The following is a 17120-nucleotide window of genomic DNA, read 5'->3' as shown; positions in this document are numbered from 1 at the left end:
ACTCAGAAGGAAGTTCACCTGTTACTAAGTAGTTAACTATGTGTGCATACCACGGTAACTTAGTAACAATGAAGCGCTTGTTCATCGGGGAAATCATCACGAATAGGTGGATCATCAGCAGAATCACTAAATTCAAGTCGAGACAAGTGATCTGCGACGACATTCTCAACACCTTTCTTGTCTTTGATTGTGATGTCAAATTCTTGCAATGGAAGGATCCACCGTATTAAGCGCGCCTTAGTATCCTTTTTGGAAAGGAGGTACTTAAGGGCAGAATGATCTGTGAAGATCGTAATAGGTGAACCAATCAAGTAAGCTCGAAATTTGTCAAGAGCAAAGACAACAGCAAGCAACTCTTTTTCAGTAGTGGAATAGTTCATTTGAGCACTATTAAGAGTTCGACTTGCATAATAGACAACAAAAGGTTTCCCCTCCCTTCGTTGTCCCAAAACAGCTCCAACAGCAAAATTACTTGCATCACACATGATTTCAAAAGGCAAATTCCAATCAGGTGACTGTATGATGGGAGCGGACGTTAATTTTGCAACAAGTGTTCGGAATCCATCCTCACACTTTTGTGTCCACTCAAAATTAGCATCTTTGGCGAGGAGGTTGCACAGTGGACGAAAAATCATTGAAAAGTTTTGGATGAACCTCCTATAAAAACCAGCATGCCCAAGAAAAGATCTAACATCTTTGACAGTCTTTGGAGTGGGCAAATTAGAAATGAGATCAATCTTAGACTGATCTACCTCAATCCCTCTTTCGGAGACAATGTGTCCCAAGACTATGCCTGAAGATACCATGAAATGGCATTTCTCCCAATTGAGTACAAGACCTTTCTCAATACATCGTGTTAAAACAGCTTCTAAAGTAAGAAGGCATGTTTCGAAAGAACTTCCAAAGACTGTTAGATCATCCATAAATACTTCCATACATTTTTCAACCATGTCACTGAAAATGCTCATCATGCACCTTTGGAAGGTGGCTGGTGCATTACACAGTCCAAATGGCATACGCCGAAAAGCATAAGTACCGAAAGGACATGTAAAAGTGGTCTTATCTTGATCCTCCAATGCAATCTCGATTTGATAATAGCCTGAATAGCCATCAAGAAAGCAATAAAAAGGATGCCCAGCCACACGTTCAAGGATTTGGTCGATAAATGGAAGTGGGAAATGATCCTTACATGTAAAGCCCGCTTAGTTAATTTGGAAATTAGCAGTTATTTATGTTAATCATGAAATTATTTATAGCTATTTAAATAATTTATCATTGTTATTTATGGAATTCAGATATGCATATTTATGTCATCAGCAGTTTTTATATTTCGCATTTCCGGTGTCCGGTATTTTGGAACGCGGCGTTTGGCTCAGTAGAAATCACAACTTAGTATGTTAGTATTTTGGGGGCGGGTTTTAGACATTGGGAATGTCGGGAATGGCCGGGAATTTAGAATGTCCCAAAAATACCCCTTTAGTATGATTTTAGTGATTTTATGGTGGAGGGGCAAAATAGTCTTTTTGCCCCATTAGTATTTTGTCTTATATGATTTAATAAATGAAATAAATGTTTAATTTATGCATGTTATTTGGCTGAAAGAATTAGTGTGTAAAGACTCCTTTTTACTCATTTTTTTTCATTCAACTTAGAAAAATAGAAAAAAATTTCAAAAAAGGCTCTCTCTTTCCTCTCTTCCTCTCTCGGCTGGTGGGGTGATCTTAGGGCTGGGATTTCTGAATTTTCAAGCTAATTCCATTGCATTCTAAGTGTTCTTCATCCTAGGTAAGGTCTCTAAGCTTTTCCTTTTGTAATTCAAGAAAATGATGAAAATGGATGAAAATGCATGTGATTTTTGAGAGATGTTTCTGCTGTGTTTTGTTGTTAATTTAGGTTGTTTTAAAGCATGATTATTGTTGTTGTTTAAGCTATGTTAGAAGCATGTAGGTTAGATTGTTAAAGCCTTGAGTTTTCTTTGCAAAAGTTATGAATTTTGAATGAAAATGTGATGTTTTGTTTCTGTGAATTGCTGGATGTTGTTGTTTGTTTTCAGAGGTTATATTATGCTAGTTTAAGAGGTTTTAAGCTAGTTTGATTGCATGTTAGGTGGTTTTGCTCAAGCTTGAGTTTGGAACTCAAAGCTTGAGCTCCAATGGTGAATTTCGTATATGTGGTTTCTGGGTAGGTTTGAGGCCTTGGAATTGTTATTTGGGGCATATAGAACAGGTCTGGAAAGTTTGGGATCAATTGGGTTCGAATTGGTCAAGTTAGGAGATTTTTAGTTTGTCGCTCGCGAGGAACCGGAATTCGGTTGAGCATCCGAATTCCGGATGGGGTCCCGAATTTTCCCGTAACCGGAATTCGGTTGGGCAACCTGGCACGGCCGTTGGGGATTTTTCAGAACCCTAGTTTTCCTCGTTTTTGGGTTTCTAGGGGTATTGCCATGCTTTTTATCGATAGGGAAACTTTTAGTTTCAAGTTTTAGTCCCCGGGAAGTGATTTAGCGTGTCACTTATAGCGTTGTGATTTTTATGGTTTAGGAGCCAGTAATCCGCCGTTCAGCTTCGGGCCGTAAATGTTGACCGGCACACCTGAAATCGGAATCCAGGTAAGATTAGTATAACAATATGCATATGTAGATTACATGTTTAGCGTGCATGTAGGAAGCCTGTTAGATTACATTAGCTATGTATTTAGGCTTCGAACCACCCAACCCTGTCACGTCGGTACAGCCGGAGTATGACCAAGAATGAGTATGACCGGCTCGACCGATCAGCCGACACCGGTTGGTGGTTCGGTCTATTGACCTATCCCGTCGGTACAGCCGGAGTATGACCAGCAATGGAGTATGACCGGCTCGACCGATCGAGAGGATACTTGTCAATAGTACCGTCCCCCGAACGTTCAAAACTCGGTACCATGTTGGACATGGCGGTAGTGCTCGGTACCATGTTGGACATGGCGAGCGGGACTCGGCATCGTGTTGGACACGGCAGTCAGTTTTATGTATGATATTTTTATGCTTTTCTTACTGAGTCTGTCGACTCACAGTTTATGTTCATGTGTAGGTAAAGGCAAGGCTGTAGCTGATGGACCGTGAGCGAGCTTATGGGATTTTACATGTCGGGGCGGTTAGGCCTGGAGCGTACGATCCTCGGGATGCGAGGCCGAGATTTTGTAACTGTCGTTAGACGACTTTATTTTGATGTAAAAGTTGAATAGTAAAAAAGTTTGTAAATATTTTTATAAATCGGGATCCCGAGACTTTTTGCAAAATGGTTTATAAGTTTAATGAAAAAGCAAAATTTTAATTAATCACGTTTTTCCATAAACCTCGTTGACTAGCAACGAGCTGCACAAAGACGTTTAAAAATCACGTAATACGCCTAAGATAGTTAGGGTGTTACAATTTGGTATCGTAGCCGCGGTTGTCTTCCGAAGATCGTCACGACATGTACAATCATCATCAGCAGTTAGCTCGGTTCACGGTTCAGTAAGCCTTTATTGCTTTAGTAGTTTATTTTATTCAGTTATGAAAAAGAAAAGCCTGTTAGGAAGCATGTTAGTAGCCTGATAGTAGAATAGGCGCATGTTTCATTTCTAATTTCCAAATTAAGCGGCATTAGTAAGCTCGCCTTGAATACGACCTGATATGCCAACTCTTGGTTTCGCAGGCGGTTCTAACTAGATGGACGCCAGGCGGACTACCAGGAGTCGAGGCAACTCCGTGGGGTCGAATCAGGGAGAGGGAGCTCGGTTTCCCCCACCTGCTAGGGGCCGAGGTAGAGGTCCCCGAGGCAGGGCTCGTGGTCGGGGTGATGAGAACCCGCCACAGCTGCCTGTGCTCCCCCGCCCGATCGGGGAGCCCCGAATTGGGAGTTGCGGTTTGCGGAGATGCAAGCCCGGATCGAAGAACAAGACCTCGAGATTCGTAGGTTGAGACGGCGGGGTGCTCCTGCAGGTCCGGTGCGGCAGTTCCGGTGGCACCCGCCCTGCCGCCTGTGCCGAGATGGTAGTGGCGGCCCATAGATTGGAACCTTTGTATGAGCGGTTCGGAAGCAAGCACCTCCGTATTCCCGGGAGGTCCGGATGTATCGAAAGCCGAGCGGTGGCTTACGGTGATCACCGAATCTTGAACTTCATGGGTGTCACCGTAATGACAGAGTGGTGTGCGCCACATTCCGGGCCTGTGAGGATGCCCCGGTATGGTGGGACATGGTGTCTCGGATTCACGATGTCACCACCATGACACCGGGAAAGGTTCCAGGAACTCTTCAACGTGAAATACTACAATGAGGCGGTTAGAAGCGCCAAGAGGAAAGAGTTCGTTCACCTGACCCAGCGGGAGAACATGAGTGTCACTGAGTATACTACTCAGTTTGACCGGTTGGCGAGGTTAGCCTCGGGAATTGTGCCGACCGACTTCAGCAGGAAGGAGAAGTATCTGGATGGGTTGAATCCCAAGATCAGGCATGACCTGATGATTACCACTGACGACAGCACCACCTATGCTCAGATGGTGGAGAAGGCACTGCGAGCTGAGGGCGCAGTGGGGTGTATGTCAGATTCGGCCGATCTCGGTTGGTGGCGGAGCTCCTACCCCTCCCGCATCGGGCCGGCAGGGGAGTAGTGGTTCGGCCATTGATCGGAGGAAGAGGGCACCCATCGGCTTCGGCGGCTCGAGCGAACAAGAGGTTCGGGGGAACCGAACGAGAGGAGTCGTCCCGGTGGTAATGAGACCCGATTCTCCTACCCCGAGTGCCCTAGCCGCAAGAGGCATCATCGGGGAGAGTGCAAGGGGCGGGGATGCTTTCATTGTGGCATGCCCGGCACTTCAAGAGGGAATGTCCCCGGCTCGGCCGGAGGCACCGAGAGCTCCAGCGATACCCACTCCAGCCAGGGTGTTCGCTATCACGCAGGCTGATGCAGATGCCAGCCCATCAGTTGTTACAGGTCAGATTTTTATTAACGACTCGCTTTATTCAGTGCTGTTTGATTCTGGGGCTACACGTTCTTATGTGGCGGCCAGAGTCTTTAGTAAATTGGGTAGACCCTTTGATAGATATGAATCAGGGTTTGGAACCCTGTTACCTGGCGGAGAATTGGTTATCTCCAATAGGTGGATTAGGTCTATGCCGATCAGGATAGATGGTAGAGAGTTAAGCGCTGATCTGATAGAGATGAGTTTAGTCGAATTTGATATTATTTTAGGAATGGATTTCCTATCTAAATATTCGGCGAGTATTGATTGCAAGAGGAAGATGGTGGTCTTCCAACCGGAAAGTGAAGAACCGTTCGTATTTGTGGGTTCGGTTCAGGGATCTCGGATCCCGGTGATCTCGGCTATGTCAGCGAGAGAATTATTGCACGGTGGGTGCTTAGGGTTTCTGGCCGTGGTGGTGGACACCACTCGGCCAGACACCATTCGGCCAGAGGACATCAGTGTGGTTCGGGAATTTTTGGACGTTTTTCCCGAAGAACTTCCAGGGTTACCACCTCATCGGGAGATTGACTTCGTGATTGACTTGGCACCAGGGGTGGATCCGGTTTCTAAAGCCCCGTATAGGATGGCTCCAACTGAACTTAAGGAGTTAAAGATTCAGCTCCAGGGGTTGCTTGACATAGGGTTCATTCGGCCCAGTGTGTCACCTTGGGGAGCCCCTGTTTTGTTCGTGAAGAAGAAGGATGGATCTATGAGGATGTGCATCGACTACAGAGAGTTGAACAAGCTGACGGTGAAGAACAAATATCCATTACCTAGGATCGATGACTTGTTCGATCAGCTTCAGGGGAAGACGGTCTTTTCTAAGATTGATCTCCGTTCGGGTTATCATCAGTTGAGGATCCGAGAGGAGGACATTCCAAAGACGGCTTTCCGCACTAGGTATGGACACTACGAGTCCCTGGTTATGTCCTTCGGACTAACCAATGCTCCTGCAGCATTCATGGACCTGATGAATAGAGTATTCAAGGATTTCCTCGATATCTGTGTCATTGTGTTTATCGACGACATCCTCGTGTACTCTCAGTCAGAAGAGGAGCATGAGTTACATCTTCAGATGGTACTGCAATGACTTCGAGAACATAGACTCTACGCCAAGTTCAAGAAATGTGAGTTCTGGTTGTCTCAGGTGTCCTTCCTAGGGCACATAGTGAGTAAAGATGGGATCAAGGTGGATTCCGGGAAGATCGAATCCGTCAGGGATTGGCCGAGACCGAAGACAAGGATGAGATCGAAGCTTCTTGGGATTAGCTGGGTACTACCGTAGGTTCGTGGAGGGGTTCTCCAAAATTTCAATGCCCCTAACCGAGCTTACAAAGAAGAATCAGCGATTTATCTGGTCAGATAAATGCGAAGCTAGTTTTCAGGAGCTGAAACAGAGATTGATTACTGCTCCGGTACTAGCTTTGCCTTCGGACGAGGAGAAGTTCGTAGTCTCATCGTGACGCATCCAAACAGGGTTTGGGGTGCGTATTGATGCAAGCCGATCGGGTTATCGCTTACGCCTCCCGTCAGTTAAAGGATTATGAACAGCGATACCCGACTCATGATTTAGAATTGGCCGCAGTGGTTTTTGCACTGAAGATTTGGCGGCATTACTTGTATGGGGAGAAGTGCGAGATCTATACCGACCATAAAAGTCTCAAGTATTTCTTTACTCAGAAAGATTTGAACATGAGACAAAGGCGTTGGTTGGAACTAGTGAAGGATTATGATTGTGAGATCCTTTACCATCCCGGGAAAGCCAATGTAGTGGCCGATGCCCTGAGCAGAAAGGGTCCCGGGCAAGTGGCTAGCATAGTTCAGATCTCACCTCAGCTAGCAGAGGATATGGTTAGGTCCAGCATTGAGTTTGTGGTAGGTCAGCTACACAACTTAACGCTGCAATCTGATCTGTTAGAAAGAATAAAGGTTGCTCAGACGACAGATCCGGAGTTAGTGAAGATCCGAGATGAGGTATTGGCTGGTCAAGCCAAAGACTTTTCAGTGTCAGATAGTGGGATGCTTTTGTATAAAGCCAGGGTTTGTGTCCCGAACAGTGTGGACTTGAGAAACGAGATCTTTGAGGAGGCTCATTCTACTCCATATTCTCTACATCCCGGCACCACCAAGATGTACCAAGATTTGAAACCGTACTTCTGGTGGAGCGGTATGAAGAAGAATTTGGTAGAATTCGTTTCGAGATGCCTCACGTGCCAGCAGATCAAGGCTGAACATCGGTAGACCGAGCAGGTTGTTGCAGCCTCTAACCCTACCAGAATGGAAATGGGAGGACATTACGATGGATTTTGTGGTCGGGTTACCTAGGACCACGGGTATGTATGACTCCATCTGGGTAGTGGTGGATCGATTTACGAAATCTGCTCATTTTCTGCCGGTTAGAACAACGTTTACAGTGGATCAGTTGGCAGAGTTATATGTCAGGGAGATAGTGAGACTTCACGGGGTACCGAAGTCTATAGTTTCGGACAGGGATCCGAAATTCACCTCCAAATTTTGGCAAAGTTTGCAACGGGCAATGGGTACGAAGCTAAAATTCAGTACAGCATTCCATCCTCAGACAGATGGTCAGTCCGAAAGGACAATTCAGATATTGGAGGACATGCTGAGAGCCTGTGTTATGGACTTTGAGGGTTCATGGAATAAATACCTACCGTTAATAGAGTTCTCGTATAACAACAGTTATCAGAGTACGATAGGGATGGCACCCTACGAACTGTTGTACGGTAGGAAATGTAGATCCCCTATCCACTGGGATGAGACAGGGGAGAGGAAATACCTAGGTCCAGAGTCAGTTCAGCGGACCAACGAGGCAATAGAAAAGATTAAAGCTAGAATGCTTGCCTCACAGAGCAGACAGAAGAGTTACGCAGATCCGAAACGTAGGGATATTGAGTTTCGAGTAGGGGACCATGTGTTTTTGCGAGTATCTCCGATGAAGGGGATCAAACGTTTCGGGAAAAGAGGCAAGTTATGCCCTAGATTTACAGGACCTTTCGAGATTCTCGAGAAAATAGGTCAAGTGGCATATCGGTTAGCATTGCCTCCAGCTTTATCAGCAGTGCACAACGTATTTCATGTCTCAATGTTGAGAAAATACGTTTCAGACCCCTCTCATATACTCAGTTATGAGAGCCTTCAGCTTCAGTCAGATATGTCTTATGAGGAACGACAAGGTGCGGATCCCGGATAGAAAGGATAAAGTCCTTCGGAATAAGACCATAGCGTTGGTCAAGGTTCTCTCGGAGAAACAAGAAGGTGGAAGAAGCCACCAGGAGCTAGAATCAGATATGCGAGCTCAATATCCAGAGTTATTCAGGTTAGATTTCGGGGACGAAATCCTTTTAAGGGGGGGATAGTTGTAAAGCCCGCTTAGTTAATTTGGAAATTAGCAGTTATTTATGTTAATCATGAAATTATTTATAGCTATTTAAATAATTTATCATTGTTATTTATGGAATTCAGATATGCATATTTATGTCATCAGCAGTTTTTATATTTCGCATTTCCGGTGTCCGGTATTTTGGAACGCGGCGTTTGGCTCAGTAGAAATCACAACTTAGTATGTTAGTATTTTGGGGGCGGGTTTTAGACATTGGGAATGTCGGGAATGGCCGGGAATTTAGAATGTCCCAAAAATACCCCTTTAGTATGATTTTAGTGATTTTATGGTGGAGGGGCAAAATGGTCTTTTTGCCCCATTAGTATTTTGTCTTATATGATTTAATAAATGAAATAAATGTTTAATTTATGCATGTTATTTGGCTGAAAGAATTAGTGTGTAAAGACTCCTTTTTACTCATTTTTTTTCATTCAACTTAGAAAAATAGAAAAAAATTTCAAAAAAGGCTCTCTCTTTCCTCTCTTCCTCTCTCGGCTGGTGGGGTGATCTTAGGGCTGGGATTTCTGAATTTTCAAGCTAATTCCATTGCATTCTAAGTGTTCTTCATCCTAGGTAAGGTCTCTAAGCTTTTCCTTTTGTAATTCAAGAAAATGATGAAAATGGATGAAAATGCATGTGATTTTTGAGAGATGTTTCTGCTGTGTTTTGTTGTTAATTTAGGTTGTTTTAAAGCATGATTATTGTTGTTGTTTAAGCTATGTTAGAAGCATGTAGGTTAGATTGTTAAAGCCTTGAGTTTTCTTTGCAAAAGTTATGAATTTTGAATGAAAATGTGATGTTTTGTTTCTGTGAATTGCTGGATGTTGTTGTTTGTTTTCAGAGGTTATATTATGCTAGTTTAAGAGGTTTTAAGCTAGTTTGATTGCATGTTAGGTGGTTTTGCTCAAGCTTGAGTTTGGAACTCAAAGCTTGAGCTCCAATGGTGAATTTCGTATATGTGGTTTCTGGGTAGGTTTGAGGCCTTGGAATTGTTATTTGGGGCATATAGAACAGGTCTGGAAAGTTTGGGATCAATTGGGTTCGAATTGGTCAAGTTAGGAGATTTTTAGTTTGCTGCCTGCGAGGAACCGGAATTCCGGTTGAGCATCCGGATTCGGATGGGGTCCCGAATTTTCCCGAACCGGAATTCCGGTTGGGCAACCTGGCCCGCCGGTTGGGGATTTTTCGAACCCTAGTTTTCCTCGTTTTTGGGTTTTTAGGGGTATTGCCATGCTTTTTATCGATAGGGAAACTTTTAGTTTCAAGTTTTAGTCCCCGGAAGTGATTTAGCGTGTCACTTATAGCGTTGTGATTTTTATGGTTTAGGAGCCGCAATACGCCGTTCGGCTTCGGTTCCAACAAAGTTGACCAAGACACCTGAAATCGGAATCCAGGTAAGATTAGTATAACAATATGCATATGTAGATTACATGTTTAGCGTGCATGTAGGAAGCCTGTTAGATTACATTAGCTATGTATTTAGGCTTCGAACCACCCAACCCTGTCACGTCGGTACAGGCTGGAGTATGACCAAGAATGAGTATGACCAGGCTCGACCGATCAGCCGACACCGGTTGGTGGTTCGGCTATTGACCTATCCCGTCGGTACAGCCGGAGTATGACCAGCAGCCGGAGTATGACCGGTTCGACCGATCAGGAGGATACTTGTCAATAGTACCGTCCCCTGAACGTTCAAAACTCAGTACCATGTTGGACATGGCAGTAGTGCTCAGTACCATGTTGGACATGGCAGTAGCGGGACTCAGTATCGTGTTGGACACGGCAGTCAGTTTTATGTATGATATTTTTATGCTTTTCTTACTGAGTCTGTCGAATCACAGTTTATGTTCATGTGTAGGTAAAGGCAAGGCTGTAGCTGATGGACCGTGAGCGAGCTTATGGGATTGTACATGTCGGGGCGGTTAGGCCTGGAGCGTACGATCCTCGGGACAGCAGGGCTGAGATTTTGTAACTGTCGTTAGACGACTTTATTTTGATGTAAAAGTTGAATAGTAAAAACGTTTGTAAATATTTTTATAAATCGGGATCCCGAGACTTTTTGCAAAATGGTTTATAAGTTTAATGAAAAAGCAAAATTTTAATTAATCACGTTTTTCCATAAACCTCGTTGACTAGCAACGAGCTGCACAGTACGTTTAAAAATCACGTAATACGCCTAAGATAGTTAGGGTGTTACATTACAGGTGGCAGCATTCAACTTTCGATAATCAATGCACATGCGCCAACCCGTCACAGTCCTTGTGGGAACAAGGGCCCCTTTATCATTTTCAATAACAGTTACACCCGATTTCTTAGGTACTACCTGAATTGGACTGACCCATTTGCTATCAGCCACTGGATAAGCGATGTTAGCATCCAAAAGTTTCAACACTTCAGTTTTCACAACTTCTTTCATGGTGGGGTTCAGTCTTCTTTGAGGATCTCTTCAAGGGACTGCTCCCTCCTCCAACTTGATTCTATGGGAGCAAATTAAAGGGCTAATACCTTTAATATCAGCAAACATCCAACCTATTGCAGGTTTATGCTTCTTTAGTAGCTTGACTAATTGCATTTCCTGTGAAGGATCAAGTTTGGACGAGATGATAACAGGAAAGGTATCACCATCTCCCAAGAAAACATGTTTTAAACCCTCAGGTAGTTGGGCTAGCTTAACAGTGGGAACCTCTTCAGTAGAAGGTTTTGGCTTTTCCCTTTCACCAGGTAGCTCTTCAAATCGAGGCTGGCGAAACTTTGCTCTTCCGTTTTGTGAGTCTTTATGACAAGAAATTTCATTAATTGACTCATTAAAACCAGAACTTTCAGAAACTGAGAAGAGTTCATCAAGATCATCAGAATTTTTTTGCAATTGAATCTCCTCAGAAATGAGCGTGTCAATCAAAAATGTCTGATAACACTCATCATCGTCATGTGGTTGCTTTGCAACATGAAAAATATTGACCTCAAGAGTCATATTCCCAAAAGATATTTTCATTAGACCATTCCTACAGTTAATAAGGGCATTAGCTGTAGCGAGGAAAGGTCTTCCAAGTATGATAGGGATTTTGGATTCCATGTTAACCACAGATTGAGTATCCAGGATAAGAAAGTCCACGGGGTAATAGAATTTGTCAACTTGAACAAGAACATCCTCAACAATTCCCCGAGGCTTCTTGATAGAACGATCAGCCAACTGTAAGACAACAAAAGTAGGCTTGATTTCACCAAGACCAAGTTGCGAGTAGACAGAATAAGGCATGAGATTAACACTCGCTCCTAAGTCTAGCAAAGCTTGACTAAATTCATGAGTCCCGATTTGACAAGAAATGGTGGGACAGCCAGGATCTTTGTATTTCAGTGGTGTCTTTTGTTCAATTACCGCACTAACTTGCTCAGTCAAGAAAGCAGTCTTTTTGACATGATGCTTCCTTTTTACAGTGCAAAGATCCTTGATGATTTTAGCATAGGTTGGCACTTGTTTGATGACGTGAAGCAAAGGAAGATTAATCTTCACTTGTGTCAAGTGCTCAAGGATTTCTCCTCGATTTTCAATATTTTTCCCAGCAGGTCTCAAAGCCTGGGGAAATGGAACTTTTGCAGAAGCATTGGATGGCACACTTTTATGGACAACATGTGGAGATTTTGAAGTGGTAGTCATTCTTGGTTGATCTTCCAAAGTTTTACCACTTCTAGTTGTGATGGCATTAGCCTCCTTAACTATTTGATCGTTAGAGCTGGAGGTTTGAGCCATATGTTGCCCTTGTGCATTGAATTGAGGCTGAGAAGGAAGTTTGCCTCTTTCAGAAATAGCCAAGGACCCAGTCAATTTTGAAAATTGACTCTTCATTTCTTTGATTTCTTCCATCATTTGGCGATTTATTTTAGTTTGCTCCTCCATGAATGATTGAACGGTGTTCTCAAGAGAACTCCTTTGAGGTGGAGAATTGTATTGAGGAGCAGGCTGAGCTTTTGATGGTTGATTTTGGTGCTCATTTCTCCATTGCCCTCCGGAAGATTGTGCTTGGTTGGGATCTTTCCAACTGAAATTTGGGTGGTTTCTCCAACCAGGGTTGTACGTATTAGAGAATGGCTTATTGTAGGTCCCTAAGGCATTGCATTGCTCTTCATAAACCCCCTTCATTTCTCTAAAGGCTAAACAATCCTTAGCTAAATGATCCGATTCTCCACACACAAAACATGGCTCATGTATTTCTGCTTTGGCAACCATATTCAGTCCTTGCCCACTTTTTTTTTAAAGGCCTCAAGTTGCTTTGTTAAGGACTCAACTTGGGCTTTGAGACTGTCCTCCTCTCTTAGTTGGTAAATTCCTGCTGGTCGATTTCTGTTAGTGCTTTCAGTAGCACTTGGACCAGTCCAAGTATGAGATTTTTCTGCAAGCTCATTGAGATATTCAAAGGCTTCTTCAGGATCTTTTTGGAGGAATTCACCATTGCACATCATTTCTATAAACTGGCGTTCACGACTAGTGAGGCCTTCATAGAAATAACTAACTAGGCGCCATTTTTCATAACCATGGTGGGGACAAAGAGTTAACAGTTCTTTAAACCTTTCCCAGACTTGATAAAGAGTTTCATTGTCTTTTTGGGAAAAGGTAGAAATCTGCCTTTTTAAACCATTGGTCTTGTGGTTAGGGAAGTATTTGTGAAAGAATGATGATGTCATTTCTTCCCATGTTCCAATAGACCTTGGTCTCGCAGAGTATAACTTGACTTTTAGCTTTATCCTTCAAAGAGAAGGGAAAAAACTTTAATCGCACAGTATCCGCGATATTAGCTTGGTTATAAAAAGTGGCTACCACATCCTCAAATTCCCTAATATGCACATAAGGATTTTCATTTTCTAAACCATGGAAATTTGGAAAGAGTTGAATCATGCCAGGTTTGAATTCAAAATTGGGCATATTAGGTGGAAAGAGGATACAAGAAGGGATAGGAGTGCGAGTAGGATGGAGATAGTCATTAAGACTTCTCTGCTGAATTTCATCATGATGGGCCATGGCGAATGGATTATGAGCAATTGTTGAGGTGGGAGAGGCAATGCTTGATGTATCGGAAGAGTTATCACTAGGGGTGTTGGGTCTCCTTACAAATCTCCCTAGTTCATCTCTATGACGATTCATTCACTTAATTTTTTTTTTTAATTTTTTTTTTTTTTTTTTTTGTTAAACTTGTTTCTTGGTAAATTTGGACAATTTGAAATGATCTTACATGCCTCACCAGACTCCCCGGGGTACTAAGTGAGTATGAAAAATCACAATTCAAATATTTCTAAACAAATGACCAATAAGTAAAATAAATTACTTATTTTGAAGGAACAAGCTTGGTTTTTTTTTTTAAATAGTAATAAGTCCAAAAATGTAATAAGACAAGGGCATACACAAGAAATATTCCCAGGCCGATTGGGAAGGTTGCCAAGGTACCGCTTCGTCCCACACTTTCCTAGACAGAACCAAGGTTCCCAGGAAAGTGTAGAGGGTACTCTATCACAAGCCTTAAAAGCCAATCTTTCTAGACAGAATACTCTCAGTTTTTACCACTTGTTGCATTACACTTTGTTCCTAATACTATAAAGTTTTATGAATAATTTTATTTTAGAATTTTATGATTTTTTTTTTTTAATAATAAAGAGGTGGAACCTAAATTAAAGCTAATCTAAAACCTAAGGTTACACAAATTAAGGGACTAAACCTAATAATTTGAAATCTATAAATTTAAAGCTAAAGAAAAAAAAATAATAAATGACAAATAATTACAAAATTAACAATGAATGATAATTTGAACACAATGAAGGATTTTTACGTGGTTGGGGCGTTAATGAGACTTAGTCCACGAGTCTTTGTTATTTATGGATGTCTTTAATACAGAGAATATACTTGGGAGAGTTTCACCCTTATAAATACAGAGAATGTTCTTGGTGAGTATTTACTCTACTTGCTCATATGCAGCCCAAGATTCTCGATCCCATTTAATGAGCTTTGAGGGGGTATTTATAGTGTTTTTGGTGGGGTGATCCCTAGAATTGTCCTTACAAGTGTATCTGTAAGTATCTATAAAGTTGGGTATTCCCAATGAATATACCATGGGTAATGCATGGTCAAATCCCTAGGTGCTGTAGGGTTTTTATGTGGAATGTCCTTTTTGCCTTTTGATTGGCGTGACTCTTCACAGTGTAGCCGTCGCTAGACTTAAATGATCATTACTGTGCCGTTGCTGGTTGGAGGTTGTGCCGTCAGACTTTATTGCGTGTAGCAGTCCCAACACGCTTCCTCCCATGCGGCATTTAATGCGACTTGATTGCTCAGGAGAAACCTGACACCTCGCGGAGATGCCTTAGCGTTATATAAGCTTCCGGGAGCATATAGAGTTCCATGTACCTTCTCCGGGGGCTACATCCTAGATGTTACCTTATGGCATAAAGACTTAGCAAATATTGCGAATTGCTTGATCCACGTGTCCTTATCTGGTTGGTCCACGTATATTGGGCAAAATCAGGGGCAACACTAAGATTTCGTATTTTTGAATTCAGGACAGACATATACAAGTGGTCATTATGAGTGTATACGAGTTTTGGATTTGCTGCATTGTTGGGAATATGTTGCGAGAAGCATTTAAGGAAGTTTTCTCGAGGATTAGCTATGGAAATTTGGATATTGAATGAGAGAAGAAAAATATTATTTTGCAAACAAACCAAAAGAAAAATGTTGAGTACTTCATCTTTCTTTAGTCCTAATTGTTTTTGAATTACTATGACTAGAAAATTATGCTATTTATAGCATTATATATTGGAGCGGGGCAAAGAAATTAACTAAATATTTCATAATTTAGTACTCATTAAATAGTCACATGTGGTAAAAAAAAGTTCACAAAAATTAGGCACCTTTGTTAGGTGCAGTCCTTATTAAAAATAAATGTTAGATGCCATTTTGAAATATTCTATTAAAAATAAAAAATAAAAAAAAAAAAAAGAAATTGGCTATGCAAAAAAAAAAAAAAGACTTGCAAATATTTATCTATGGATCCATTTTCTTTCAATATGCTAGTTTGGGGATATAGGTACCTATGGCACCTTCCACATTATTTATTAATGTATTTCTTTTTTGCAATAATATTGAAATATGCAAATATACCTAATAATACCGATTATCGTTTCCATAAAGAAGACTTATCAAGTACCAATGATTACGCCCAAACTTGTCTTCACAAAGCGGTTGTTGTAGTGTAGCATGGGCGGTCGTGTCCACAGAGAGATATCTTATCAAAAAGTGATTAGTAGAACTTTAAGCGCAAAAAGTAAATAAATCGTTGGTGGTTTTTGAGAAAATTTTGAAAATAAATTTAAAGCAAATAAAATTGGTAGAAAATTATAATAAAAAAATGATAAGGTTTCAAGAATCACCTATATGTTTGGCTCATTTATTTGGGTTTTGATTCACACATATAACACAATTAAATTATTCACTTCCCAAAAATTTAATCGGAAGATAAAACTTGAAGAACATATAATAAAAAAAAATGTATTTGAGTAATATAGAATTCTCACATTAAGATTGTAGAAAATAATCTTATGAAAAATCTAAGAATGACAATATACCTTTTGTTTGGTAATAATGCAATAAGAGATTAATCATAAAATTATAATATTAATGTATATTTATCCTAATCATATTCACATAGAAAAAGCATGACTATTTCTATATAATACTAAATAGATAAATATATTAATATAGAGATAAAAAAAAGAAGAAAAATATACTACTCAAATGTATAAACTTTAAGCACTTGGTGAATCAAAACACAAGTAAATATTACCTCACATATAAGATCATCCTTTACCTTATCTAGGAAACTAGCCAAAAATGCTAGTCATTCTCACAATAATCTAAAAAGAAAATATGAGAAGAGATAGATAAAATAAAACTAAAATTTACTATAGTTTTTGCCAATGAAAAATTACACACCAAATGTGTACAAGAGGTCTCCTTTATATAGTGTTTTTGGAGACACAAATGTGAAATAAAATCCATGCATAGAATTAAAAAGGAAAGCTGAATAAATTTAAATTGAAAATAGCTTAATTTTTGGGATTAGAAATTTAAAGTGCACAATTGAGGCATGCTTGAGACGTTCCTTGTCAGCAACAACTAATCAAATTGAAAATATACAATTTGATTAAGCCAAATCAGAAAGAAGATAATCTTGAACGTGGCCATTAAATTACAATCCCCAACTTCCTTGCCACATGTCGTACTCATAGGGAAATGGAACCAATCAAAATTGTTAATCCTCTTTGAATGTGATCCAATTTTACAACTGCTATTGAGTTGTACAAACTAGAGAGAATAAAATCAATCTTAGATTTTCTCATGGGTTTATGCTATTGGGCTTCTCCTTTTGTCAACTTTACCAAAAATCATTTTCTTTCCTGTAAAATGAACATAAACTAAATTTAAAATAATATTTTCAATTATATAATATATCATATTAATTTCATGAAAATATTAATCAAAACTTAATTTAATTTAAACTTTAACATCAATAAAATGATATTTTTGACCACTAATCAACCAATATCCTATTTTATTTTTTATTTTGTAATGAAAATTAAAATTTTTGAAACTATAAAATAACAAATAGCAAAATTAAATGAAGGATAGCAAAGAATAATAAACTAACTTCAAATATATCTATAATCTATAACTTCTATAAAAGTGAGAATAAT

The 17120-nt window shown here is 40.7% G+C and overlaps 1 protein-coding gene and 1 non-coding gene across 2 annotated transcripts; one reads left to right on the top strand and one right to left on the bottom strand.

Moving 5' to 3' along the window:
* Positions 1–10830: 10830 nt before the first annotated feature.
* On the bottom strand, positions 10831–12609 carry LOC133039746 (uncharacterized). The gene has a single exon (XM_061118682.1). The coding sequence runs from the start codon at positions 12607–12609 to the stop codon at positions 10831–10833; it is 1779 nt and encodes a 592-aa protein (XP_060974665.1).
* Positions 12610–12909: 300 nt separating this feature from the next.
* Positions 12910–13017, top strand: LOC115703347 (small nucleolar RNA R71). Its single transcript, XR_004009119.1, has one exon. It is a non-coding gene; the product is annotated as a small nucleolar RNA R71 (small nucleolar RNA).
* The last annotated feature ends 4103 nt before the right edge of the window (positions 13018–17120 follow it).

The sequence above is a fragment of the Cannabis sativa genome, chromosome 7 (genome assembly GCF_029168945.1).
Source record: "Cannabis sativa cultivar Pink pepper isolate KNU-18-1 chromosome 7, ASM2916894v1, whole genome shotgun sequence".
Taxonomy (NCBI): Eukaryota; Viridiplantae; Streptophyta; class Magnoliopsida; order Rosales; family Cannabaceae; genus Cannabis; species Cannabis sativa.
The sequence above is the reverse complement of the archived record's forward strand: the minus strand, read 5'-3'. Positions and strand labels throughout refer to the sequence as shown.